Below are 16,618 nucleotides of genomic sequence, written 5' to 3' on the forward strand. Positions count from 1 at the left end.
GAGAGAGAGAGAGAGAGAGAGAGAGAGAGAGAGAGAGAGAGTGGTGGTAATTGGAGGAGACGATGGAGAGTGAGAGAAAGGGAGAGAGAGAGAGAGGGAGGCCGCCCCCGCCCCCCCTGGCTCACCGATCAATGGCTTCCTAATTGGATTAAGGAGATGTGTGCCGTGTGTTGGGATTGGTCATGCCAGCCACGGGGATTCGAGAGGACGGGTTCGATTCCCGGCAAGCTTATGAGGAGAGGAGGAGGAGGAGGGGGGGGGGGGGGTAGGGGGATAGAGAAAGTACCCACCTACCTACCCACGACGGGGGGGGGTTGAGGTTGCCGTCGGGTGGGTGCCGCGCGCGTCGTGCTCATCGCCAGGAAGATTAAAAGAGGTTTAAAAGAGAGAAAGGTTGGTGGCGAGTTAGGTGTTGTCGAGTGTGATGTGCGCGAGATGGAGCGAGGGGTCGCCTGCGTCTGGCTGGACCCGCGTGTGGAGAAGGAGAGGCAGGTTACCTGGGGGCCAAGGGAGTGACACCCGACAGCCACTGCCGGGTGGGTTATCAGGGAGAGAGCGACTAGCGTCATTAAGGCACAACGGAAAGACGTTGATGATGTGTGTGTGTGTGTGTGTGTGTGTGTGTGTGTGTGTGTGTGTGGCCAGAAGGGCCGGAGATTAAGGGCTCTCCACGGTTGGAGGTGGGGGTCCGTGAGGGCTATGGGGAAAGGGGAGACAGAGGGGGAGGAGGTTACAACAGGCAACAGATGTGGTGGTGAAGGACCTGTCACCCTTTTCCCTCCGTCTGACGTAACGCTGTGGCGGCCCCCCTCCACACTTCCAGTAGAGTCCATAGAAATAGGAACTCGTAGACTGCATAGAAATGGACGCTTGTCGAGTACGTAGAATGACCAGTCCAGATGGCATGTGATGTTACTATAACGATTATAAGGTAAATGTTCCTAACTTTGATGTGTGTGTGTGTGTAAAGACTGGAGCATCGTAACCCGCGGATTGCCCAGCTTACAAGGAGGATTGTTTGATGAAGAACTTGATGTCTATCCTGTGGTGCAGCAGCAGTTGCCGTCGCCCGACTCCCCCTCTCGCTGTCGACAGCGAGAACCAACGTTCTGTGTACTTGGGAAGGAGATATATCTCTCTCTCTCACCAAAACATGAAGAACAAACAGATGTTCATGTTAGATACTGTGTGTGTGTGTGTGTGTGTGAGTGGGATCCATGCCTGCCCGACCAGTTTTTTTTATTTTTTTTACCTTTCCGTTCATGAATACATAAACGACTCTTGCGCATCAACATGCCATCTCTCTTCACCACTCGATCTCGAATGTTATATATGAACACTCTCGTCTGCTGACGACGGCGGTGTTCAATCACAGGCTGAACAGGAGAACAGTGGTGAACACATCTTCTTCACATTCGCGGGGGGATGGAGGGTGGGGGGGGTGGGTAATTAGGTAGGTAGGTAGGTGGTCAGAGAGAGAGAGAGAGAGAGAGAGAGAGAGAGAGAGAGAGAGAGAGAGAGAGAGAGAGAGAGCTGCTGGAGAGGGGTGGGGGGAGACGCTAGTTTGACAGACTAGGGGAACACGAGGACGACACAGTGAACATTTGTGGATCTTTTATATCATGTTTAGCTGGCGTGTCGTCGGGGTAGGGGTTGGTGGATGATAAGGTCAATGTGAAAAAAAACCCTCCACCACTTCTCTCTGTCCCCCCCCCCCCATCACAACAAGAACATAACACCGAGCTCCCCCCCGCTTCCCCCACCCCCCTTCACAACAAGAACATAACACCGACGCTGTGTTGTTTTTGTTCAATAAGAAAAAAAAATATTTAAGATCCTTCCGCACACACCTCCATCGGTATCGTTCAACCGACCGACCAGCTGGGGCCCCGTGAGGTCGCGTGTATAATTGATGGGTGTTCACAAAGCTTATATATACACTACAGAGAGAGAGAGAGAGAGAGAGAGAGAGAGAGAGAGAGAGAGAGAGAGAGAGAGAGAGAGAGAGAATTTGCTGCTCACGTCAACTCTTGACATTTAAATTAGCGAGGGCGCTTAAAAAAAAGGAGAGGCGCCACTCCCCCCACTCCATCTGGGGCTTGAGGAGAGAGAGAGAGAGAGAGAGAGAGAGAGAGAGAGAGAGAGAGAGAGAGAGAGAGAGAGAGAGAGAGGGTTTAATGGAGATGTTCTTGTTGAGACGTAGCGGGAAGGTGTGCCGTGGTTAACCTACATGGACCCCCGTACTGGTGTGATAAACAAGATGGATTATTTAACTAAAATAAAAAAAATAGAATAAAGCAATAATGAGAGAATTAGAACCCCATTGTTTATTGTGATGTCTGGACGTGGCAAACCCGAGATAACCTTCACAACATACCCCTCCCTCCTCCTCCAGCAGACTGCAACACACCTCCTGCTTCCGTAGTGTACCACACCAGCCAGCCTGGCTTGTGCTGTGGAGGCTCTGAGGGCAGCGGCCGCCAATGCCTTGGTCGACCAACGACCCGGCCCAACAGCCTGGTGCTGTTGGTGGAGGTGAAGACCCCCCGCCCGAATATGCATCAGCGGGTGGTACACGTCCTACACAGGTCTTGTGGATGGCTGGTTCTAGCTAGTCGTCAGCTTGGGCCTAGGGGCCCCTCTCAAACCTGCGGGGCAGGACTCCCTCCCCCTCACACACACACACACATACACACGGTTCGGACTCAGGTATGCTGGTCCAGGAGGGTGGACAGCATGGACCACCAGGTGTCACTTTTTTTTGTAAGCGTCCGTTCCTATGAGTTTTATGTTACCCCGCCATATACTCCCTCCCTCCCTCTTCCCTTCCTTCCCTCCCTCACTTCTTCCTTCCTTCCTTCCCTCAACACTATTCCTTCCCCCTCGTATGATCACTTCTGTACACCACATGCATCATGACCACAGACTGTCCACCTCTCCTCAAACTCGCCCCTCCTCCTCCTCCTCTAATTTCTTCTCCCCACTTATCTCCCCCGTCAGGCAGTGGCCCTCTGGCCTGGTTTCAAGCGACGCGTCGTACCCACACCTTTTCGACTTGGGGTCAACCACCAAGTTAGGCCTCGTTTACCATGCTCGTAGGGAGACAGGGATGGGGGGAAGAAGGGATAGCCATAACACAGACCCCCTCAACACCCACCTCACACCTACAGCTCGCTTATCTCCAGCGTTATTTGGTGTGGCGGATGAGCGAACCAGGACGTACCCGGGGCACTAGGTTGAAGACGCTGCTGTCTGTCTGTCTGTCTGTCTGTCTGTCTCACTTGGGCGTTTACCTCCCACCCTCTTGGCAGAGCAAGCTGTCGTGGGGTGCACCTTATCCTTGGCGGGAGTGAGCGACTTGCATTAGTTAAGCCCTTTTGGAGAATCCTTGAAGGCACGCTTTTCCAGCTCTACACCCAAGAAACCGCTCTTGACTGGCACTATGGAGGCAAGAAAGAGTTGGGAAAAAAATGACCACAGTCAAGAAAGAATTGCCATTTTTTTTTTTTTCCATAATTCATAGGTGTAAGGAAAGGCCTTGAGCTACCGAGGCTCATGACCTTACGTAACATATCGCGGTTGTCGTCGTCAGAAACACTGTGGGGATGCGGGGATGAAAGACGGGACGCCCCCGGGTATAGGTGTATTGAGGAGGATGGATCAGGCTAGCCAAGCTGTCTGGTGGTGAGGGAGGGTTTACGTGGGTCTGCGGCCGCCCGCCCCTCGCGGTTCACCCGAAGCTTGGTCGAGCAAAAGATCCAATTTGGCTGCTTTTGGAACTCTTGGCACCGAGAGAGAGAGAGAGAGAGAGAGAGAGAGAGAGAGAGAGAGAGAGAGAGAGAGAGACTCTTCCACTGACACAAGACGGCAACCAACGGCGCCTCAGCCTCAAGACGGTTCACTTCCCGGACAAAGGGTAGGTGAGGGTGAGGGAGGGTAGGTGGAGGGAAGGTGAGGGAGGGTTAAAAAGGGAAGCGTGGTGGTGGATGGGGGGGGGGAAGGTGGCACGATAAAAGACGGAGGGGAGGCGGTAGGGGGGGCCTGGGTGAGATAGATAGAGAGAGAGAGAGAGAGAGAGAGAGAGAGAGAGAGAGAGAGAGAGAGAGAGAGAGAGAGAGAGAGAGAGAGAGAGAGAGAGAGAGATTTAGGGGTGGGTGTGTGTGTGTCGGGGGTTAGAGTGCTGCCGAGCGGGTTGTAGCATAGAGCCTTTGACGCTGTACATCCTGGAGTCATTTTGCTGTTAATGATATGTTCTGCATCCTGTGTTGTGTTCTTCCCTTCCTTTGCCTCCTTTCCATCCTTCTTATCTTTACCCCTTGCCTCTCTGTTCCTCTTCTGTTGCTCTCTCTTTTTATATCTTCAGTCTTCGTTGTCTTCCCGTTCCAGCCCCCTCTTCCTCCTCCCTGTACGCCGTTTTCTTCCCGTCCTCCGCTTCCCTTTTTCTCTCCAGCCCCGCCGCCCGCCTTGGTGTCTCGGGGCTCGACCCCCTCGAGCGTGATGGCCGGGGCATTTCGAGGGGTCAGGTCCGAGGTTCAGGTGGAGGAGGAGGAGGAGGGAAGGGAGGGAGGGTTGGTTCAACAGTCCGTGGTGATGGAAAACCCGAGGAGTCGAACCGTGGCCCTCAAGGTGTTAGATATACAAGACATGCCACTCCGTCAGGTGTGGAAGGGGCCCCTCTGGTCAGACGGGAATGGGACAGTCAGTCAGTCCTTCCCATATTCCATGTCCATCCCATATTGGGGGGGGGGGGGGAGTTCTCTATGTTAATTGCATCATGCTATTTACCCCTTCTCATATAAATTTTATTTTTCAAATATTTTACGGTAATCAGGACCTATTAAAACACACTTAACCCCATTTGTCCAGCACCAGGGTTCCTCTGCCTGTCCCAACCATGTGGTGTGTATGGTTTGGTGTCTGTCAACCCCCCTCACCAGTCGTGTGGCTGTACACATGTGGTCTGTACCCGCATATTACGACAGATGTATATGTATATACAGGTTGCGAAAGAGTCACAAAAGTTTTGCACTTTATGAATATTCTTTATAAGTCTTACTCGATACAATACATTATTTATTTATTTGATTTATTTATTTCAATGTTCTACCAGTTATCAGTTTATTAAACCACAAATTTGAGCTATTAGTTCCATAGGTATTAGAGATGTGAATGTGATAATGTAGTTGCTAGAAATATATATATATATATATATATATATATATATATATATATATATATATATATATATATATATATATATATATATATAAATCTTTTTCCCATGCCCTCCACAGCCTCAAGCTGATCAAGCGCACGCTAAAGCTGTCAAGACAGATCTGTCAGCTTTGAGACTGCACTGACATTAACCCCCTGGGGGCGTTAATGTCCTTCCTCCACCCCCACCCCACATACCTCTCTCTCTCTCTCTCTCTCTCTCTCTCTCTCTCTCTCTCTCTCTCTCTCCATTTATGTATCTATCTGTCTATCTATCTGTCTATCTATCTATCTATCCCCTCCTTCCCCAGGTGTACCTGCCATTCCCCCGAGGTGTCATGCAGGATTCTCTCCCCACCTCTCTTCCCTCCCTCCCTCTCTTGCTACCAGTATATTGACTGCTGCTCCCCACAGACTGATGGCCACACCTCACTCACTCTCTCTCTCTCTCTCCCCCACACAGGTTGAAGCTGGAGTGCGAGAAGTTGGCGAGCGAGAAGACCGAGATGCAGAGGCACTACGTCATGGTGAGCGCACACACACACACACGCACACACACACACACACACACACACACGGTGGGTTTGTTTTGAGCGGGGGAAGGGGACTGAATTCCAGCCCCTCCTCAAACCCCTTCCCCCTGGAGCACGACGGTGGACGACCTCTAGGTATTCACTGCCCTTTGACCTTGACCCTTTGGATTGGAGGGGGGGGGGAAGGGGGACTTAGGATAGTTAGACTTACGGTAGTTACAGTAACACCAGCTCGGTGAGTGATGACTGATAACAGCACTGTATTTGATTGTGATATCACACGCCTTTTAAAAACACTGTGACGACGTGACGGACGGACTCGTGACGCTGTGACGACGTGACGGACGGACTCGTGACGAGCGCGTGTGACGCAAAAAAACCTTAATAATGTTGGTTACTGCGGTTAAGTGCTTCGCCAGAGGTAGGATGAGGTATGAGTGGAATGTTGGTAACTCCTTCAGGTACGTGTGTACACACACAGACAGAGGCGGCCTCCCGTAACGCAGCGAGTGTTGCCAACACCGTGAGGCTCTTATTCTACGGGACTTGAGGTTCGAAACGACATTCGACACACTGAGGTGAACCAGTCACATGATCGGTCGTGGGTTCGCGCCGTTTGCCATCTACGGATTGCAAGGGTTTGAAAGGTTCGGAGCAACATTAAAAGGGAGGGTTTACAAACCGTGTCGGCGTTGTTCATTTAACTGCTCCCGCGAGACATTGTTGGGAGGTCTTCGGACACCAGTGATTTGATGGGAGATGTTTGCAGTGTTGGCTTGCGTGTGTATAATTAGATGTCTTTGGCTCTCACTTATTTCAGTAAAGGTATGTGCCCGTTTGTCTACTGAATCCTGATATATCCAGGGGGATCATCGGAGCATCCACTGTCTCCGAACGCACAGGGGGTTCGCTGTGTCAAAGGCTTCGTACCATGTTTCTAATCAGGCGCTGTGAACAGACCTATGATTCACGAAACCACAAGAAAAATGATATTGATTTTATTTAAAAATATTCTTTGTGTATATATATATATATATATATATATATATATATATATATATATATATATATATATATATATAAAGCGTTTCAGTAAGGGTATATGGTAGAAGGGCACATCATGAAGTCATGCGGGGTTCCTCATCATACCATTTCTCTGTGAAAATCAACACACTCGAGCGTCGAGGAAGGTCGACCACCTTCGGAACAGTGACGTTCGAATTTGAACAGCGCCTCTGCCTTCGCTGGCGACCCAAGCCTACCTACCTACCTACCTACGCCAGCGATCGTTTAGACTTTGAGATGACCGACGTAGCTAAATGGACATGTACCCGACACCTCTATATATGTGTAGTGCCCATATAATGTTATATATATATATATATATATATATATATATATATATATATATATATATATATTTTTTTTTTTTTTATACTTTGTCGCTGTCTCCCGCGTTTGCGAGGTAGCAAAAATAATACAGTAGCGTAGAACGGCATTTGCAATGTAATAAAATTTTTTTTCCCTCTGTTGCCTTTGTAATCCCGTCTCTAACGAAAGCCTTTCGGACGAGAAGCCTATAACTCCCAGCGAGTTTGAGGAATACCACAAGGTCGGAGATCCCACCGACGTGGAACACCGTCTTGGGCCTTACTCTAGTCCCCGAGATATTTGAACGTAATACCACTGTATTGCCGACCACAGCATTACAGGGGGTGTGACCCTCTCCCTTCCCCACAGTGTGTTGTTTCATTACTGCTCCCGAGGCTACGCTAATGATCTTAATGACGGATAATGGGCTGGGTAGTGGTGCTAATTGTGCTACACTAATGACGCTTGGCTGGTAACACTACAGTAATGATGTAGGTTGTCGTAGACTAGGTTAATGGCGCTGCTGTAGCTAATAATGCTGTCGTGACTTGAGAGTAATGTTGCCACGCTAATGATGATGACACTTGCTGGAGTAATGATGCCAGAGCATTATTAGCACATCAACTCCAGCATCAATAGTCTGAGTCATTTAGATTTTAATGACGGATGACCGATGGTTAATGCTAGAGTGATTCTGAGCGTGTCATAATTACGAATGATGAGGCTGGACTAATTGTTTTTGACATGATGGTATGCTGGACGATAGTATACGAAATTACTTGACTAATGAGGCTAGAGTTATGGTTACTAATAATAGTACAACTAGAGTAATGATAGTGGACTAAGTATGTGAATAATTCTGTCCTAATGACCCTTGTAAGTAATTAGGCTGGAGTAATGATGCTCATGGTCCACAGCAACAATGTATCTCATGGATGACGTGGGTATAGAATTAGTGGTGATTTATGGTTATTTGTAGTTTGTATCCTGGTTAATTGAAGGTAGGGTCCGTCCTGCTTGATGTAGATTGGATCCTGCTTATTTAGGACTGAATCCTGCTTATTGAGTACTGGATCCTGCTTACTGAGGACTGAATCCTGCTTAGTTAAAGACTGGATCCTGCTTATTGAGGCCTGAATCCTGCTTGTTGAGTACTGGATCCTGCTTATTGAGGACTGAATCCTGCTTGTTGAGTACTGGATCCTGCTTAATTTGATACTCGATCCTCCTTATTGAGGATTGAATCCTGCTTATTCAGTACTGGATCCTGCTTAATTAAAGACTGGATCGTGTTTAATTATGTATCGTGTGTTTGGTCGGAGAAATGTTCGTTCATTTATTTGATAACGTAATAATTATTTATCCTTCTCTTGCAGTATTACGAGATGTCGTATGGGCTCAACGTGGAGATGCATAAACAGGTGAGTGGCTCTGGTGGCCCTGTGTTGTGTGTTTGTTTTTTAACGTTGTGAACACGACGGTACGTCCGTCAACACGACGGTACGTCTGTCAACACGACGGTACGTCCGTCAACACGACGGTACGTCCGTCAACACGACTGTACGTCCGTCAACACGACGGTACGTCCGTCAACACGACGGTACGTCCGTCAAGGCGACGGTACGTCCGTCAACACGACGGTACGTCCGTCAACACGACGGTACGTCCGTCAACACGACTGTACGTCCGTCAACACGACTGTACGTCCGTCAGCACGACGGTACGTCCGTCAACACGACGGTACGTCCGTCAACACGACGGTACGTCCGTCAACGCGACGGTACACAACCCTGTGATCACGATGGTACACACCTTGAGCGGGTGAACTGTTTGTTGAGAGGAAATTGACGGATTCTTTATATTGTACAGAAATCTGGCGCCAGTGTGGCAGGATAGCTGTACAGTTTCTCCCCTCACCCCCCCAAAAAAATAAAAAAAATAGAGTAATATTTTCTAATAAATCCTGTCATGCTTATGATAAAAGATTATTGCAATCCACACCCAAGGCCCTTTTACTGGCCTTCATTGTGATAAATGTGGTGTTGAGACGCCGTCTTCAATGTGACAAATGTGGGCGGTGAGACTTGTGTCTTTTTTGTGGTTTTCGGGGAAGACGTAAAACCCGTTGCTGGTAGTGACACTTGGCTAATTCCATGTTATCTCTTTCTTTTTTTTTTTCCTCCTTGACAGACGGAGATCGCGAAGCGGCTGAACGCTATCATCGCCCAGGTCCTACCATTCTTGTCTCAGGAGGTGAGTTACTTGGGGCACTGTGTACGTGTGGGGTTGGGGCACTGTGCACGTGTGGGGTTGGGGCACTGTGTATGTGTGGGGGGTTGGGGTACTGTGTATGTGTGTGGGGTTGGGGCACTGTGTGTGTGTGTGTGTGTGTGTGTTTGTGTGGGGTTGGGGCACTGTGTGTGTGTGTGTGTGTTTGTGTGGGGTTGGGGCACTGTGGTTGTGTGTGTGTGTGGGGTTATATATCCTCTCTGTGATGGCTCATGTTAGATTGTGCTTAATTTTAGAAGAATAAAAACCTCCATATTGACTTAAACCACACAAAAAAGTATTGGTAAGTTATCACACTACTTTTGGAGGACGTTAATAAGGGAGCAAAGGTGACTTTTATGAATTTTTTAGAAATATGTCTTTTGGGTTCCATGTGGTGTTTGTCTTAGACATGGCTTTCGATATATGATCATCAGGTACAATGATATATGATCATCAGGTACAACGATATATGATCGTCAGGTACAATAATATATGATCCCCAGGTACAATAATATATGATCCCCAGGTACAATAATATGTGATCGCCGGGTACAATAAATGACAGCTTTAAAATGACATTCACTTTGGAGACTTGTTTACATATCCTATGTGTTATATTAATGGTGTTCGTAAGTATGAAGACTCCTAGGATGTTTACCGGATTGAGATTATAGGTTACACTTAATGTAATATGATATAGTAGCATTAAAGAGATAAAGAACCAAACGTAAACTTTATGGAAATAAAATGGATTAAAATCTATTAACAACGTATGTTTAGTTACTCTAAGGAAAGGTGTAAATGATGTACATAAATATTTTCTTTTTTTTTTTTGTTAGAATCGTAACATTATTTCATTTTAATTGTTTTCTTTTTTCCCTGTGTGAGCCGGGGGCTAGTCTGTCGTAGTTAGATGATGAATCAGTTGATGAAATGTGTTACAGGCTGTATTTCTTTATTATATTTTCGGCATATGTGTGATTACTGTGTGTGTGTGTGTGTGTGTGTGTAATTATCTTTATGTCTTATATGAGGAGGGAGTTTTGCACCCATGGGGACCCCATCCCTTCAAATTTCTCAGTTGTCTTTCTGATTTTTAGAATTCTCATGACCTTAGCATCGTCTGCAAACGTAGGCAGATACACGAGTCCAGTCCTTTGAGCAAGTCACACCCATAGATCAAGAAGAATTGTGGTTTCCAAGACCAATCCCTGCCACACACCAATTAATGACCGTTGAACTCTACCTAGAAGACTCCACTGACTTGTGTCTTTTGTTTCCTTACACTAAGATGATCTTTAACCATCAGTCACCACCATACTCCTTTCCTGGAGATCCAGCTTCTTTATCATTCCCCCTTATGGAATAGTGTCAAACGCTTTCTGGCAATCCATGAAACGCACAGTCCACCTTCCATATCTTTTTTTTTTCTTTGCGCCAAGCGGAGCCGACTGTCTTACAGAAGTGTGAGGGGGTTCGTTAAACAGGTGTGTGTGTGTGTGTGTGTGTGTGTGTGTGTGTGTGAGGTCATTTATACCACTGCCCGGATCACATACTGTACCTGTATGTTTGCGTCAGAGGTTGTGGTACAAACTGTACCCGTATGTGTTTGCGTCAGAGGTTGTGGTACAAACTGTACCCGTATGTGTTTGCGTCAGAGGTTGTGGTATTAACTCCCCCCTGTGTTTCCTCTTGCCCTCAGCATCAACAGCAGGTTGCGACGGCCGTGGAGCGGGCGAAGCAGGTGACGATGACCGAACTGAACGCTATCATTGGGGTGAGTACCACCCGACCCTATACATAACGTACATCCTCCTCCTTCACTCATCATGGCCTCGTGAGCACAACGGTTCGATCCTCGACCACGGCGGCACGGCTTTCGGGTATTGGTGGCCCCCCCCCCCTGTTCTCCTCTCGTTCAGTCTCTTAATTGTCAGGCTACTAGAGGCCAGCCCATCATACCAGAGGGTCGTACCTACCTACCTTCGTGCTCGAGGGTCGTACCTTCGAACTCACTGGGGTTTGAATCTGTAGTGTAACAGCCAGTATGTTCTTGTGAACGGTTCACCTCTACATAAGGTCGTGTGGTAGATTGTAGTATGGTCGTAGGGTAGATGATGGTACAATGGTTTTAGTGATGACTTAGGTAAGGGGTTGTACATTTGTGTACGTAATCAAAGTGTGGCTTTTTATGAAGAGAGCGTTGCTGGATTACGTCCCCACAAAGGGCCTTTAGTAGTTTACTTAATACGAGGTTGTTCAATTGATTATTGAATACGAGATTGTTTTAATTGAGAATTAATTGTATTCTTTAAAGAGTATTTCATTGTATATATATATGAGTGAAGGAAGTAGAGATGAAGAAGAGAAAAAAATTGATGGAATAATCTTGTCCGTTTTAAAAAGTCAGGTTTACGGTTGACGTAAATGAAAAACTTTGATTTGCAAACATTGACAAGCTGGGCCAGGAGGGAGTGCACATGGGGGGAAGGAGGAGGAGGAGGAGGAAGCAGTGGGGAAAAACACTTAATGGATGTACGTCCCGTGTTGAGATTATTGCACGTGATTAAAGTATAATTAACTGAGCATAATTAATGCCCGGGTTCGAATCCTGGGTCCGGCCAGTCGGCCATGGGCCGACTGGCTGTGTGTGTGTGTGTATATATATATATATATATATATATATATATATATATATATATATATATATATATTGATGTAATTAAGAGCTTATTCCTCGTAAAAAGTAGAGATGGTAAAGGCTCCATAAAATGAGGGAACGATATTAATGCATAGCCCATATATATATATATATATATATATATATATATATATATATATATATATATATATATATATATATATATATATTAGATGAAAGAAAGTAATTAATGAACGTAATTAATGTACAGCCCCTTATATGAATGAAGAAGAGTATAGATGGAGGTTGATGGTATAAGTTCTGAAGATATGGCAGATAATTTACCCCACCAGCAGACCTACTTCCAGACATGTCCGTATTTGAGGTACAAAATCCCGGGCGTGTGTTACGTGCACAAGGAACACGGTAGAGGAATGGACGAGGTGCCGAATTGGGCACGTTGCTTCACGTTACCCTTTTGTTAATTTGCATATTCATTTTACTTTGAATGATTATTTAGTTTTGATTTTGTTGATGAAGTGAGGTTCATGTTTGGAAAGGCTGCCAAGACCAGAGTCTGTGAGTTAGGCAGGTGTCTAGCTAACTTGACCTGACCTGACCTTAACCCCCCTGCACTAACTGCACATCTTCACCATCTTCCTCCCTAGAGAGGCAGCAGCGGTTGTAAACGGGGTTAGATGATGATGATGATGATAGGTGATATGTACGGGTGTATTTAGAGCTGTATCCTATGTTTGTAGTGGTAAGTTGGTGTATTGACCGTTGTATTCTAGGGTGTATAGTGGTAAGTTGTTGTATTTGCGGTTGTATTCGTAGTGGTAAGTGGTGTTGTGTGGTGTAGTAATGGTTGAGTGGTGTCTGTAGTGGGTGTACTGATGGTGTGTGTAGTGGGTGGTGTGTGTGTGTGTCTATGTAGTGGGTGGTGTGTGTGTGTGTGTCTATGTAGTGGGTGGTGTGTGTAATGGGTGGTGTCGGATGTACTGATGTTGGTGGTGGTTTGTCCTCAGCAACAGATGCACGCCCAGGCAGGCATCCCGCATGGCGCCCACGCACCCACGCTGCCCATGGCTCCCCACCCATCCCTGGCGGGCATGCCCGGCCTCCCTCCGTCCACCGCCGCGCCCCCGGGGCTCCTGTCGGCCGTGTCCTCCGCCTCCCTCATGGGCCTGCCCACCCACCCGCTCTCCGTGCTGGGCAAGCCCGACCTCGGACGCTCCGACGACAAGAGGGAGCGACCCGACGACCGAGCCTCCTCCCTCCTGGACGAACGTGCTGTGAGTACCACCTGCATCTCTGCTTCTGTTATTGTTGTGTACACCTGGTAGACTGGGGGGGGTCACACACACACACAGTTGTTTGTATTGTAATTTCCCCCACCACACATTCATGTCTTCCCACTCGAGGATACCCGTCCTTCGGTGTATATCTAGGTCACGTCTTTGTCCCATATATATATATATATATATATATATATATATATATATATATATATATATATATATATATATATATATATATGTGTGTGTGTGTGTGTGTGTGTGTGTGTGTGTGTGTAAACGTGTATCTCTCTCTCTCTCTCTCTCTCTCTCTCTCTCTCTCTCTCTCTCTCTCTCTCTCTCTCTCTCTCTCTCTCTCCCCAGTCGTTCATGCAAATCCGTCTGGTCCCTGTCATATTCTCCCCAAGAGCCTATCAGTGGTGCAGTCTCTCCCCAGTGTTTAGGGGAGGAGTCTTCCCTGTGTGTGTGTGTGTGTGTGTGTGTGTGTGTGTGTGTGTGTGTTTAGGGCCGGTTATGTAAGGTCCCGAGGCCCTGTGGTGTTGTGAGAGGGGTCCGCCATATCTTCACCCACCCCCTTTCTCTCCTTCCTTCCCATACACACACCCCGGCCTGATTACCCCAGGCGAGAGAATGTGGCATCTGCCTTGCTTCCCATCACGTCCCGACCGGACCTTCTCCCCTCCTCCCTCTCTCCAGCCTGTGATGGTCCCCAGCCACGTACCTCTCCCTCTTCCCTCCTCACCCAGCCTTTAACGCCACTAAGCAGTAAGATGATAATACCATATCCCGGCACACACCGCCATTATCCGACGGAGTGTCCCAGAACCGGAGGCTATAGCATGATAGATGACAGCACGCGACCATCCCTGAACAGCTCTGATCATCACCTCTAAAGTGCCTATGATTGTGAGAGTTGTAAACCATTATGCCACGTTCCTTAGTTCTATGTGAAAATAACCATCCCTCTCCCCTCATTTTTTATTGTGATGATGTATCCTTGTTTTATGCATTCTGTTTCTCAAGCGCTGATGGCGCTGATGTGTCTTTTTCTCGTACATTGTGTATGTATTATTACCACTTCAGCGATTACTATCCATACCGGGCGGTTGTGATAATCTTTCGACTTCGCTCAATGCGCCGTGTTGAGCATGAGATGATACGCTGTCGTACCCCATGTAGATGACGTAACACTGTTATCAGTACCTGACCTGTGAACGAGGAACTCCCCTCTACCCCTCCCTCCCTCCTCGTTTCTCTGGGACTCGGAGGCCAGGAAATCCCAACCAGACCTCTCTAAGACCCTCACACCAACCTCATGGCCACCACAAGCCTCACTCACCTCTCCAGAACCCCTCTCCTACCACAACCACCAACCTCATGGCCTCCACAAGCCTCACTCACCTCTCCAGAACCCTCTCCCCCACCACAACCAACCCCTTGACCACCACTGACCACGCCTCTCTCCCGCATCCATCCAGCCTCCGTTGCCTCTTCCCCTCACCCTCCCGAACTCTTTGTGACTCCTCCCGGGCCAACCAACTGCACCGCCTCCGTCTTCCGTCTCGCCATACACCGAGGCCAAGGTGCCGCCCTCACCACCCACCTCACCCAGGCCAAGGTGCCGCCCTTACCACCCACCTCACCCGGCCACCCAGACAACACACCCCCTCTTGTGGCCCATCCGGTCTTTGATACGCTAAGGTAAGACACGCCAGTATTGGGGTATTTTCTAATACAGCCGAGCGTAGGTGCTGTAGACACAAGGCCGTCCTGAGACGCAGACGAACAGACAACGCAATCTCCAGATACAGATGTCCTCCTGCTCGACGCCTGAGGGGGGGATGTGGGCCAATATGTCGTCGACACGGAAAGTTGTCAAAAGACACACACACCAACGGGTTGTTGGTGGGGTGGGGGTTTGTGGGGGCGGGAGGAGGGAGGGATCACGGGTTGTTTGGTGGGGTGGGGGTTGTGGGTGCGGGCGGGCGGGAGGGAGGGAGGGATCATCTCTAGTGTTGTGAGTTGTGCGTAGCCGAGCATCGGTAGTTCTTCTGGGGGGAGCATTGGATGCATCTGGGTGTGGCTGGTTCCTCATCCTCGCTACGGGGACGTCCATGTACATGTGTGGGTCTATGTGTGTATGGGCCTCGCTTAGCTTGGACCTGTTGTGGAGGAGAACTTGCACTTGAGGCAAGCGTTTTGGGATTTTCTCTGGTAGATTAGCCAGTGTTTGGGAATGCGACCTGTGATGATGATGATGATGATGATGATGATGATGATGATGATGATGATGATGATGATGATGATGATGATGATGATGATGATGATGATGATGATGATGATGATGATGATGATGATGATGATGATGATGATGATGATGATGATGATGATGATGATGATGATGATGATGATGATGATGATGATGATGATGATGATGATGATGATGATGATGATGATGATGATGATGATGATGATGATGATGATGATGATGATGATGATGATGATGATGATGATGATGATGATGATGATGATGATGATGATGATGATGATGATGATGATGATGATGATGATGATGATGATGATGATGATGATGATGATGATGATGATGATGATGATGATGATGATGATGATGATGATGATGATGATGATGATGATGATGATGATGATGATGATGATGATGATGATGATGATGATGATGATGATGATGATGATGATGATGATGATGATGATGATGATGATGATGATGATGATGATGATGATGATGATGATGATGATGATGATGATGATGATGATGATGATGATGATGATGATGATGATGATGATGATGATGATGATGATGATGATGATGATGATGATGATGATGATGATGATGATGATGATGATGATGATGATGATGATGATGATGATGATGATGATGATGATGATGATGATGATGATGATGATGATGATGATGATGATGATGATGATGATGATGATGATGATGATGATGATGATGATGATGATGATGATGATGATGATGATGATGATGATGATGATGATGATGATGATGATGATGATGATGATGATGATGATGATGATGATGATGATGATGATGATGATGATGATGATGATGATGATGATGATGATGATGATGATGATGATGATGATGATGATGATGATGATGATGATGATGATGATGATGATGATGATGATGATGATGATGATGATGATGATGATGATGATGATGATGATGATGATGATGATGATGATGATGATGATGATGATGATGATGATGATGATGATGATGATGA

The 16,618-nt window shown here is 47.2% G+C and overlaps 1 protein-coding gene and 1 long non-coding RNA gene across 8 annotated transcripts in view; one reads left to right on the top strand and one right to left on the bottom strand.

The window, feature by feature from the left end:
- LOC139749596 (uncharacterized) overlaps positions 1–16,618 on the bottom strand; it is a 186,208-nt gene that overhangs the window by 64,334 nt on the left and 105,256 nt on the right. The gene's annotated exons all lie outside the window — the stretch shown is intronic.
- The window catches only part of LOC139749594 (protein groucho-like), a 100,214-nt gene that overhangs the window by 50,486 nt on the left and 33,110 nt on the right, over positions 1–16,618 (top strand). For 5 of the 7 annotated variants that reach the window (XM_071663685.1, XM_071663692.1, XM_071663689.1 and 2 more), the window contains 5 exons: positions 5,678–5,741; positions 8,495–8,539; positions 9,309–9,371; positions 11,092–11,166; positions 13,059–13,325. In XM_071663685.1, coding sequence (XP_071519786.1) covers positions 5,678–5,741; positions 8,495–8,539; positions 9,309–9,371; positions 11,092–11,166; positions 13,059–13,325 — 514 coding nt within the window. The remainder of the gene's footprint in view (positions 1–5,677; positions 5,742–8,494; positions 8,540–9,308; positions 9,372–11,091; positions 11,167–13,058; positions 13,326–16,618) is intronic. The other 2 variants (XM_071663687.1, XM_071663691.1) reach the window with 2 other exon arrangements.

The sequence above is a fragment of the Panulirus ornatus genome, chromosome 7 (genome assembly GCF_036320965.1).
Source record: "Panulirus ornatus isolate Po-2019 chromosome 7, ASM3632096v1, whole genome shotgun sequence".
Classification (NCBI taxonomy): domain Eukaryota; kingdom Metazoa; phylum Arthropoda; class Malacostraca; order Decapoda; family Palinuridae; genus Panulirus; species Panulirus ornatus.